Source organism: Dichomitus squalens (assembly GCF_000275845.1).
Source record: "Dichomitus squalens LYAD-421 SS1 unplaced genomic scaffold DICSQscaffold_47, whole genome shotgun sequence".
In the NCBI taxonomy this organism is placed as follows: domain Eukaryota; kingdom Fungi; phylum Basidiomycota; class Agaricomycetes; order Polyporales; family Polyporaceae; genus Dichomitus; species Dichomitus squalens.
This window is the reverse complement of record NW_006766929.1, coordinates 65,661-77,076: the sequence shown is the minus strand read 5'-3', so window position 1 is coordinate 77,076 and position 11,416 is coordinate 65,661. Positions and strand designations below refer to the sequence as shown.

General features: G+C 54.3%; 5 protein-coding genes across 5 annotated transcripts; 4 read left to right on the top strand and 1 right to left on the bottom strand.

The window, feature by feature from the left end:
- Window positions 1-955: 955 nt before the first annotated feature.
- On the top strand, window positions 956-2,698 carry DICSQDRAFT_149475 (NAD(P)-binding protein; the record flags this gene model as incomplete). The annotated part of the gene is made up of 10 exons (XM_007369305.1): window positions 956-978; window positions 1,355-1,455; window positions 1,517-1,551; window positions 1,609-1,811; window positions 1,876-1,879; window positions 1,904-2,143; window positions 2,204-2,279; window positions 2,336-2,391; window positions 2,447-2,533; window positions 2,585-2,698. 10 exons carry the CDS (start codon window positions 956-958, stop codon window positions 2,696-2,698), a joined length of 939 nt encoding a protein of 312 aa, XP_007369367.1.
- Window positions 2,699-3,110: 412 nt separating this feature from the next.
- DICSQDRAFT_68204 (HIT-like protein) lies at window positions 3,111-3,731 on the bottom strand (the record flags this gene model as incomplete). The annotated part of the gene is made up of 4 exons (XM_007369304.1): window positions 3,111-3,275; window positions 3,342-3,451; window positions 3,514-3,612; window positions 3,686-3,731. 4 exons carry the CDS (start codon window positions 3,729-3,731, stop codon window positions 3,111-3,113), a joined length of 420 nt encoding a protein of 139 aa, XP_007369366.1.
- Window positions 3,732-4,012: 281 nt separating this feature from the next.
- On the top strand, window positions 4,013-5,602 carry DICSQDRAFT_139920 (uncharacterized protein). The gene is made up of 8 exons (XM_007369303.1): window positions 4,013-4,212; window positions 4,284-4,393; window positions 4,501-4,642; window positions 4,702-4,991; window positions 5,045-5,084; window positions 5,140-5,235; window positions 5,291-5,361; window positions 5,416-5,602. The coding sequence occupies exons 1-8, from the start codon at window positions 4,047-4,049 to the stop codon at window positions 5,545-5,547; spliced, it is 1,047 nt and encodes a 348-aa protein (XP_007369365.1). The 5' UTR covers window positions 4,013-4,046; the 3' UTR covers window positions 5,548-5,602.
- A 577-nt stretch (window positions 5,603-6,179) lies between these two features.
- On the top strand, window positions 6,180-9,038 carry DICSQDRAFT_182908 (subtilisin-like protein; the record flags this gene model as incomplete). Its single annotated transcript, XM_007369302.1, has 13 exons — window positions 6,180-6,850; window positions 6,944-7,252; window positions 7,313-7,364; window positions 7,422-7,680; window positions 7,735-7,774; window positions 7,832-8,032; window positions 8,089-8,386; window positions 8,439-8,455; window positions 8,518-8,631; window positions 8,688-8,704; window positions 8,755-8,818; window positions 8,882-8,900; window positions 8,957-9,038. Exons 1-13 carry the CDS (start codon window positions 6,373-6,375, stop codon window positions 9,036-9,038), a joined length of 1,950 nt encoding a protein of 649 aa, XP_007369364.1. The 5' UTR covers window positions 6,180-6,372.
- Window positions 9,039-9,341: 303 nt separating this feature from the next.
- On the top strand, window positions 9,342-10,512 carry DICSQDRAFT_111047 (uncharacterized protein; the record flags this gene model as incomplete). The annotated part of the gene is made up of 5 exons (XM_007369301.1): window positions 9,342-9,483; window positions 9,519-9,559; window positions 9,617-9,956; window positions 10,013-10,287; window positions 10,351-10,512. The coding sequence occupies 5 exons, from the start codon at window positions 9,342-9,344 to the stop codon at window positions 10,510-10,512; spliced, it is 960 nt and encodes a 319-aa protein (XP_007369363.1).
- Between the last annotated feature and the right edge of the window lie 904 nt (window positions 10,513-11,416).

The window sequence follows — 11,416 nt, the reverse complement described above, 5'->3', positions numbered from 1 at the left end:
ACTCATACGCACCTGTGCCGATGGATTGCTGGAAACTAGACCATATTGATGAAGCGAGCTTGCGGGTGCTGGAAGGTTGCGCTCGCCAGGACACTTCGTCGGCTCTCCTCGGCAGGAGGGGTCACCTTCCACTACGTCTGCCAATCTGGGCACGTCGGCTGAGACTCGACAGGATGAGAAGCGAGGCCGACAAAGAGAAGAACAAGACAATTAGACTCACTGCGCCGTTTTCCTGTTTACATTCACTCCGGTGCACTAGTAGAATATCATTATCATGAAGCGCGTACACAAACTTGCATACAGCTCTTCGCAAGTAGAGGCGAAAGCGCTACTTGGCTATCAAAGATTTCTACCGTTGCATTTGCCGTTGTTGTCGACACATGCCACTCCGAGCTCGCGTTCTCCCCGTTCTCATGGTCTGTCGAGGCATGCTTATCGCGATCATCACGAGTGATCTCTATGGGCGTTGCAGGTCGACGATGCCCGGATGGCACTCATGAGCGCAGGAGGAAAAGAGAGGGTTATGCGCGTCTTCGGACTCGCGTGGGCGCCGGTGGGCGCGTGTCGCGTGGGCGGTTTCGGATTGAGAAACACGCGACACTAGAGCGTTGAGACTATGTAGACAGGTTCAAAGACTCTTGAATCCGCCTAGAGTACGCTGAACAAACGAGTGTGATAGGTAGGATATATATACGAGGCAGGAGAGCCAAGGGATAACCGAGATATCAAAACTATGAGTAAGGACAGACAGAGGATGTGTGGTCCAAGTGATGAGAATGAGCAAGCAAAGACAGAGAGTAAGTAAGCAACACAAACCACACGAGCGGGATCAGATAGAGGATAGACGATAGAATGATAGGAGTAGGGATAGGCTCCAGCTCGGAAGGCCGGGCGCTGCCTATCCCCACTGTTACTGCAAACCATCTGCGCCGACCTCTATTGCGATGCTATGACGATGGGTCCGGTTGTCGCTGGTGAGTTTTCCGATAGCTCGTGCTTCTATTTGAAGTCTGCAGTATATAGTACATAGGGGTTCCTCGATTCCTTGGCAGCGGTTGAGTCACGTTACAAATGCGTCGCAAATCGCCCACTAAGTAATTTCGGTAGATGCAAACAGAGTGGACGACGCTGATGGTGTTGGGGCATGACGCGATGGTGATGACGAACGCGGGCCGTGCAGGTTTCCGTCAATACGCGGTCACGCACTTGATCAAATACCGACCGGGGTAGCCGCCTTACGTCGAAGACTACTGCCTACTGACTTATCTTTCTCCTGTCTTCTCCTGATAGGTTTCTGCGCTACATTTGCTTCCTTCACCTGAGCTGCGATGGGTGGGGCGCTCTCCCACTTTAGGCAGATAATATGGCCCATGTTGCAGCAAGCCTTTCCGCTCAAGACCGAATTCTCGCCAGAGGACATACCTGATCTCACCGGACGGATTGTCATAGTCACTGGTAATCCGTGTTGTTTTTGTCATGTGGATGGTCTTTGCCTCGATGCTGACGTTCTCTATAGGCGGTAACGTCGGTATCGGTTACGAAACTGTGAAGGTGTGTAATGTAATGCCGCTGGAGTACCCTGCGTTTCTAACCCGGACTGTCGGTCAGGCTCTCTTGCAGCACAACGCCAAGGTCTACCTCGCCGCCCGCAGCAAGAATAAGGCAGAGAAGGCCATCAATTCCCTGAAGGAGGCGACCGGCAAGGAAGCCATCTTCGTCGAGCTTGACCTCAGTAGTCTTTCTTCGGTCAAGAAGGCGGCCGAAGAGTTTTTGAGCAAGGAGTCAGAACTTCACATCCTCTTCAATAATGCGTGCGTTCTGTCTATTTCTTCCCGGGAGTGCGCTCCCCTCATATGGCTTTCAATCGCTCGCTAGCGGAGTCATGGTCCCACTAATCTAACAGGTGACCGCGGACGGGTACGACCTGCAATGGGGTACGAACGTCGTAGGCCACTACTACTTCACCGTGTTGCTTTTGCCCGCTCTCCTCGCCGGTGTCAAGTCGTCGCCAGATCATCACGCTCGCGTTGTTACGACGGCTTCCAGCGGCGCATATATGAGTACTTTACACTGGGAGACTTTCAAGGACTCACCCGAGAGGAAGAAGTTGTCGAGAGAAAACCTCTACTGGCAAAGCAAATTTGTGTGTGATTTCGCGTAAGCGTTCGGCCACGGCTTGGACTAACATGCGTGATCGAGACAGGGCAATGTGGTGTTTGCGCGGCAGCTTGCGAAACGATACGCTGAGCAGGGCATTATCTCTGTCTCCCTAAATCCTGGTCAGTGGTACTCCCATGCGTACTCTCATGCTTCCGGCTAACGAGCAGGGTCATAGGGAACATCCAGAGCGATCTGCAACGCCACCTTACCGGCCTGCAGAAGAAGCTTGTGGTACGTACCAACTTGTCTGACTGGCTTTGCTCGCATACGCTGACGGCAACATCAGAATGCGGTGCTGTATCCAACACCCCTTGGTGCGATCACACAGCTCTACGCCGGTACGATGCCGGAGGCTCTCAACCATAACGGCGAGGTACGTTCGAAGATTTTCCCTATCGAGTCCGCACTCATCAGCGTCCGTTAGTTCTTCATACCATGGGCGCGTATTGGAAGGTGCAGGGCGAAGGCATACGATGACGAGCTAGGAGACAAGCTGTGGAAATGGCTCGAGGACGAAGTCAAGACGCATCAAGCGTGATATCTGCACACGACGGTGCAGCAGTCATCGAGTCACCTTGTTCATCTGGGCGCCGACATGCCGGACACAAACTCTGGACCGCGGTCTTCTCCTGGTTCCCTCCTTCCTGGTCCTCCCAGGACCAGGAAGGAGGAACGGGGAAATCACGGTTTCCTGTACATTCTCGTGTCTGGCTTTAATGACTCGGCAAAGGCTCTTCAGCAACCCAGGACGTCCACAGTCCTGACCATCTTGGTCGGAACTCCACACGTACCTCTTGATAATGCTTCCGCATGTTATTCTATGAAGCACGCGATCGCATTCCGTAATCGAGTTATCGAAAGTAGAGTGTAACTTCGTATCAACGCAGCTAGAAGCATGCCACAGTGTACAGTGCTTAGACTTCATTGGCCTTCAGGCGGCGACTTCCAATTTACAGCTTCGTGATGAGCTCTGCATGAAGCGCCTTCAATTCATCCATCGACGGCTTCTGGGAGGGCCAGCCGATGACGAGACCCTCGGCGTCGCCCGGAGCGGGCTTGGGGATGACGTGGAAGTGTACGTGGTCAACTTCCTGGTGGGCGATGCGACCATTGTTCTATTTGCGCGAGTATGGTCAGTACCCATCTGTTCGGCTGATATCCCTGAGATAGGACGGACGGACCTGGAGGAGGTTGTAGTTCTCGGCTCCGAGTGCGAGGGCGATCTTCTTCGCCGCAGGAAGCACGTCCCCGAGGTACTCATCAGGGACCTCGTGGAACTTCTCGGCATGGTCTGTGAAAGGACGTAAGGATCATAGGCACGATAGCTGAGGTGGATATGACTCTACGACGCACACTTTGGAATGATCAAGGCGTGGCCCTTGGCGAGAGGTCCGATGTCGAGGAAGGAGAAGACTTTCTCCGTCTCGACGAGTTTATAGCTGGGGATCTCCCCTATTTTGGGAATAGAACGCGGTTGGGCTACTAGTTGTACGAACACCTCAGACACCGAATCATCGTTTCTCACCTTTGATGATCTTGCAGAAGATGCAAGTCGCCAACGACCTGACCATGTGCCTTCAGCTGTATCGTCCAAGCAGATGGTGCAATGTTTCGGCATACTTAGACGCCATACTGATCCTGGTCAAGAAGGTCAGGTAGATTTTGCAGAAGGCACTTCGAAAGGTAGTAGACAACGGGGGGTAGTAGTCCTACGCATTTCTTTGAGATCGGCGCTAGACTCACGTGGGCAGCCGTCCGTTCGGTGGCGCCCGCTCTGCGAAGTCGGTTCAGCCTTTCTCTGTCTGCTGTTCCTGAATCCTCTACTCCTTTATACTGTGACCTCAGTATACACTTGTCGAACACTCTGTCTGAGAAAACTTGCCACTATGTCTATGCAACAAGCGCAGACAGAGGGACTGTGCCTCAAATACCCAGAACCGCTAGGGCCACATCCTCAAATCACCCACGAAGCCGCGGTACACATGCTCCAACGCGCTATTCAGCTTTCCCAGCACACGCCATTCGCGTGGGGATACATCGACAAGCCCCTCGGTACGTGGAAACAGACGTATCTTCTTCCCAGTGGCTCCGCGACTTATCCTCGGGATCCGCGTCGGTCGCAGAGGGCTCGACCTTCCTCATCTTTCAAACCGCGCAGCTCCCCTTCCCGGTAGATGGGCTCGTATATCAAGATAGGGAGCAGAGATACAGCATTCCACTTGGAAACGGGCGGGTGAGTGACTATCATCAGTGTTCATGTTCATCACGCGCGTCTGGAAGCTCTGTTGTGACCGACTGACTGACTGACTGCAACAACTCGGTCGGGCGCGCGCTGGGCAGGAACTCGAAGTGACCGAAGTCAAGTTTGGGTTCATCCCTGGGGTCGACCAATCAGCACACCGCGTCCGGAGGCGGTTCAGGATGCAGAAGGGCGGCCATCCCCAGCTCGTCCTCGTCCACTACTCCAGCGGCCAGCACACTCGTGCGTCATTCCCTTTTCCCCTTCTCTTCATATGTCAATCTGGACAAATTGCATGCCAGCGATCATTCCTTCGCTCAATCAGCCCCCACGCAACTACCCGCTGCGCCCTGTGAACGAGCCTGCGATCTATGTCATGGGCGAGCGGCAGGGCCAGAAGGTTTTCCCTGGGGCGGGAGCCCCTGGATCGATCCCTATGACTCCTGTGAGCGACCGTCCCGCTATGAACTACCCGGGAATGCCGGCGATGGGGATGCCCCGCAACCCGCAAGGCATGCTCGCGCATCAAAACAGCCAGATGGAAGCGTTAGAGAGGAGAGCACAGCGCGAAAGAGGGATGAGCATGGGCCAGGTATGCTTCTTGTTGGCGCGTTGCGCGATGAAGGTGGCTGAGATTCCGCACAGCGACAAACAAGCCGCGTCGTGGATGACGACGACTCCGCAGGTACGCTCGTTGAAACGCTGACGTTGATGTTTTCTGAGTCTCACCCGACGTCTAGACGAGTCGGAGACTATCTCGACACGAACGCTCGCCCTGACGCGGTATCGCCGTAACCACGAGTTCATGAACGAAGTTTTCATGTACGCTGCATTTGGTGCGCATGCATTCACTTCATTTACGCGCCTTCCGCCTTAAATCTGCTATTGCAGGTGACAAGAAAGTCCCTCCACCGCCATCACCCTATTCAGCATTCAAGCTGCCAGATTTGGAGGATTCTGTGGTATGTTGCAGGCTCATTGATCATCCCTACATTTACTCATGATACGTATATTAGGCGAAACTGACTGTGGAAGTGGAGGAGCTCAGGAAAAAGTCCGCGGCACGAAAAGAGGCAGCGGCTGCCGGCGCGAGCGAGCTGCGAGACGTACCAATGGACGGTCTCGCTATCGCCGATGCCGCCGCGTAGAGCACTTTGTCTGGATCTTTGTATTGTAGTGTAATTCTTAGTCTGCTTTCGCGCGCTTTGATCTGTGTTGTTCTGATGTACGCTTCAGATTGTCTTACATTATGTGGTATGTTTCCACCCTTCAAGCTCCCCGCGGACGCGCTGACAAGATGGCTTGTCTGTGCAGTTCATACATCCATGGGTATACAACATTCTGGCAGCGGCCGACACCTGCGTGGTGATTTATGATATCCCAGGCGCCAGGTGTAAGCAGTGCTCAGGGTTCTCAGGAATTCCTTGCCTGCTCCGTGGGTACTCCGTGACGTACTTGAATCCTTATCGTCTGACTTCTGACCGCCCGCGCGAGACGCCAGAAGTCGACTAAGTTGGCAGCGATATCATCTTCCCAGGTTGACTGCGTCTGGTTCACACATCATAGTCCGCAAGGAGAACTATCCGGACCAACGAACCATACACAGGTCTAAGCGCAGCGAATATCTGACGTCGTCAACGTGCTTGCGTGCGAATATCCTATCAGCTGGTCTGGCAATCCTGATCAGCAGCTATCGCTCGGTCCATGGCTGAGGTACGCGTCCTGTATGTCCTTGTCGGCGCGACGTTTGTTCACATCCGCACTGCACCCCCAGGAAAGATGGCATCGACAATAGACAAGCGCGGGGGACGTCCGCGCGCTGCCCACGCTAAAGATGTCCTCCGTGTTCCCCTGTTCCCATAAATACGCGGCGGCCCAGCATGTTCGACGAAGTGCGACGAACCTCCAATACCTGGAGTTCGCAGCCCTCTCAGGGTCTCGTCAGCCCATCTCTTCCAGGACCGTAGCGCATCATGCGTCCCGCCTCACTGACCTGGGCGACACTCGTCCTCGCGTCCCTGGCGGCTGCAGCGCCCTCCATTAGCCGGCGTAACAACCTCGTCGTGCACGAGCGGCGCGCACAGGAGCCTCGCGACTGGGTGCTCACGCGGCGGCTCGAGCCGAGCGCGGTGCTCCCGATGCGCTTCGGGCTCACGCAGAGCAACCTGGACAAGGTCGAGGAGATGCTTATGGCGGTGTCCCACCCGGATTCGCCCACGTACGGGCAGCACTACTCGGTAAAGGAGGTCGTAGACACGTTTGCTCCCAGCGCGGAGACGGTCGAGCGTGTCGTGGAGTGGTTGACCGAGTCGGGGATTGACACAGAGAGGCTGAGGCTGAGTAAGAGCAAGGGGTGGATAGAGGTCGACACGACGGCCGAGGAGGCGGAGGCGCTGATTGATGCGGAATACCATGTGTATACGCACGTCGAGACGGGGGCGCAGCAGATCGGTGAGTTCCCGCTTCTCAGCTCTGCCGCGACAGGACATGATGCTCGATGCGTGACACGGGCGCTGACACGACATCTGTGTTGTGCATGTCCAGGCTGCCACTCGTACTCCGTGCCCGAGGACATCCGGGAGCACATCGACTTGATCAAGCCCACGGTGCACTTCCTGCACCGCGTGCCGACGCCGGACCAGGTGCAGACGGACAACCTGATGCGGAAGCGCTCGCTCGAACGGCCGTCGACGCACATCAAGCTAGGCTCGAAGGTGAAGGCGGACGGAACGAGCGTGAACTTGCCGCCCAGCTTAGAGAATTGCGACGAGATTATCACGCTAGACTGCTTGAGGGCGCTGTACTCGATTGATAGGAAGCCGACGGAGACGAAGAAGAATACATTTGGTATCCGTGAGTGATCATTTTGCAGCTCTGTCGACGATGGGTGGTTGATGGAGGGGCATTGTGCAGTTGAGTTTACGCCGCAGGCGTTCTTGCAGAGCGACTTAGATATGTTCTTCGCGTAAGTCCCACCCGAGAGCCGACCTGACGTCGTGACCACGCTGAAATCAATCTGCAGGAACTTCTCTCCCTCTCAAGTCGGCAAGAAGCCGACCCTTATCTCGATCGATGGAGGTGTCGACCAGACGAACATGACTGGGTTCGACTTCAACGGAGAGAGCGACCTCGATCTGCAATACGCGTTCGGCCTGACCGATCCTCAGCCGATCCTGCTTCTCCAGACTGGAGATCTCGTTGAGGGGGCATCGTTCAACAACTGGCTTGACGCTGTCGACGCGTCCTTTTGTACTTTCGAGGGCGGTGATGACCCCAATTTTGTGCGTCTCACGTCGACCAAGGCTTTATAGTGAGCGATGCTGACGCCAGTTCAGGATGGTATTTACCCGGACACGCTCCCTGGGGGATTTGACAGTAAGCGGCACGTGTTCTTATGATGCTCTTTTGGTCTCACAATCCGCCCTCATCAAGAACCCGAGTCCTGTGGTATTTTGAAGCCTCCGTTTGTTGTATCGACTTCTTACGGTTCGGACGAGGCTTCCGTTACCCGTGCATACGCACAACGCCAGTGCACCGAGTACGCCAAGCTCGGATTGCTAGGCACGACAGTACTCTACAGTTCTGGTGACAATGGCGTTGCCGGCAATGGCGGAGTTTGTCTCGATGGAAATGGTACTTCCCATCTCTCCAACATGCTCATGTATCTCCCTAATTCTTCCCTTCCCAAGGCAATCCCGTTACCAACGGCACCGGGATTCAGTTCAATCCCGACTTCCCGGTCACCTGCCCATTCGTCACGGGCGTCGGCGCGACGCAGGTCAATCCCGGGTCGACTGTCAACGACCCGGAGGGCGCATGTGAGCAGGTCATCTTCAGCGGAGGAGGTTTCAGCAACTTCTTCGAGATGCCCCAATACCAGGCAGCGGCGGTAAAGAGCTTCCTGACTAACCACCCACCTCCTTTCTCTGGGGAGCAATTCAACAACTCTGGAGTCGCTCGTGGTTTCCCCGACTTGTCTGCGAACGGGTAAGTGTCAGCACTAAGTTGATCTGGCTGGTTCTGACTTTAACATGGTCAGGGCGAACTACGTTGTAGGTAAGGATCGGCAGAGGTTTCTATTCCTTTGATCGTATAGGCGTAACAAACTTTCCTTGCAGCTGTTGCCGGTGAATTCGAGCTCGTCTTTGGGACCTCTTGTTCTTCTCCTGTCGTCGGTTCTATGATCACGTTGATCAATGACGCTCGTCTTGCTGCTGGAAAGGGCCCCGTCGGTGCGTGTCATACAGTTTGAGCAAATGAGCGCAGGTCTCACATTTGGCGCCACTAGGATTTATAAACCCTGCCGTAAGTTAGATATTGAAGTGCACTGCGACTCTTCTGAGAACCGGGTACAGATTTATACCGAAAAGTTCCAAGCTGCCTTCCACGATATTACAATGGGCGGTAACCAGGGTTGCGGTATGTGTTTCGACCCTGATCACTGCAATGGTATGGTTGCTGACACCAATGATCCGTCGCTAGGCACTCCTGGCTTTACTTCGTAGGTTTCCGTCCTTGTTGGATGAGCACATTCATGCTCACAATCGCCTCATCTAGCACCGAAGGATGGGACCCTGTCACTGGAGTAGGCACGCCCAACTTCAGCCGTCTTCTTCCTCTATTCTTGGAGCTTCCCTAAACAAACCGGCAAATATTACGCGTAAGCAACGATTTTGACGCAATGAAAGCGGTGATTGGCACAAGCATATGAGGTGGACCTTCATTAGATGACAGCGGGCATATGACGACGGAAGTTTAGGCTGATGGCTTCTCGAGAACAATTGATGTCCGAAACGGGTTGTATTCCCTCCTTGAAGAATCTGCCGGAACCATCTCCGTTTCCGGAGATATTCCCTGGTAAGTCCTCAGTAGCTCCATACCTGATGGATATAAGGGGGCCGTTACCATCGCACATTGTGCACTGAGAAGCCATACCTGTAAGATGCATCTCGCGTTCCAAACCCTTCTCGTGGTCTCTGCGTACTTTGTATCGACTATAGCGACGCCCATCATATGGGATGGGCGTGCATCCTTGAATTTGACTAATGCGGACCTTGACACGTCTACTGGCCCTCCTCACGTGAGTTCTTGTCCCATTACATCATGCGATGGGTCTGAGATCGGAGTAGCGTCGTAAAGGGATCCGAGAACGCATCGCAGGTAGGCAATATAATGCTAGCTGGATTATAGGCTGTGGACTGATCCCCCCCCCTTTAGTACTCTCAGCTGCTCGGCCAGTCCCTTCTCCCAACCCCGCTCTGGAACGGTGGGTCCAATAGCTCGGAGCAACAAGAGCAGGTGGTCTCTGTTTCCATCGACAACAGCTCCGTGTTCGTCCCGGGAGGAAGCAGTCCGCAGTATGGCTTCCGGCGCACCGATATCATCGCGGCCAACAATGGCGAGCACACGGACCTCATTACCCAGATGGAGACAGGAAAGACTATATTCCATGTCTCGATCCAGCAGGACGAGCAGCGTCCTCTGAACTACTCGCACGAGTACCAGATCGTCTTCATTGAGCCCAATGACGGCACTCATGTCTTCGAGATTCAACTTGGTACGTGACTCCACCCGCCCTGTTCTTTTCACGCGGCGTACTCACATCCTTATCAGGCTCTCCCTTCACCAATCCTACGGGTGATGTCCCCGTCTCGGATGCTCACTCGTTCAAAGTCCGCGATCATGCGCTCAACGTCCTCTTCACTACACCTTTCACTGCGAGCGTGTGGCACAACTTCGCAGTAGAAGTGGACTGGAACGCGCTCACGATCGCTGTGTGGTATTCTCAAGACGGCGAGCTCTTGCAGCAAGTCGTCCAGACCACGTCGAATCCGACCGCTTCCTCTGGCCCGAACGGACAAGGAGACTTTCACTTCACAGTCCTAAAGGTAAGGACGAGTCCGTTACACACGCTTGGAGCGTCTTCTTGAGTTGACACGGCTGTCAACTAGCTGCCTCTCGTGAATCCGGCGGATTCCCCGTCCAATCAGAACGATGTAGTCCACTACGGTATCCAGGAGGGAGCGACTGAGGCTCTACTGTACTCAGGTGTATTCGTGGAAAGTGCTGCTGATAATCTTAGCAGGGGTTTTGGCGTTGTACAGCAGCTTTGATTCTCCGATAAGTTCCAATTGAAATGAATCTCGCTTCTGTTATTCCTATTCCTGATGTGTGGCCGGCTGGTGCTCGAGCAGGTGAAGTCTGACTCTCGAGTATGGGTTTCGCGTGATAAGGTGTACAGTTGTCGTCTGTGGCAGCACCGTCGCAGATAGCTCATTCTGTGTGGCTGATCTCAACGAGAAGTACTGGGGTATGTATGGTATTTTCTGTAGTTAGCATACATTGGGAGACAGCCTTGAACGTTGAAGTCCCATACTACAAGAGCTGAGTCAAACCTAGCCTCATCCACCTACAGTGCTGGGATAGACGCTTGTTTCGGACGTTGTCCCGGGCGAGCATGCCCACCGCCGCCGAGGGGAGTCTCTCTTCCTCCTGCGCTCATGAGTGCCATCCGGGCATTGTCGACCTGCAACGCCCATAGAGATCACTCGTGATGATCGCTATAAGCATGCCTCGACAGACCATGAGAACGGGGAGAACGCGAGCTCGGAGTGGCATGTGTCGACAACAACGGCAAATGCAACGGTAGAAATCTTTGATAGCCAAGTAGCGCTTTCGCCTCTACTTCCGAAGAGCTGTATGCAAGTTTGTGTACGCGCTTCATGATAATGATATTCTACTAGTGCACCGGAGTGAATGTAAACAGGAAAACGGCGCAGTGAGTCTAATTGTCTTGTTCTTCTCTTTGTCGGCTTCGCTTCTCATCCTGTCGAGTCTCAGCCGACGTGCCCAGATTGGCAGACGTAGTGGAAGGTGACCCCTCCTGCCGAGGAGAGCCGACGAAGTGTCCTGGCGAGCGCAACCTTCCAGCACCCGCAAGCTCGCTTCATCAATATGGTCTAGTTTCCAGCAATCCATCGGCACAGGTGCGTATGAGTGCCTCAGCACTCGCGGAGC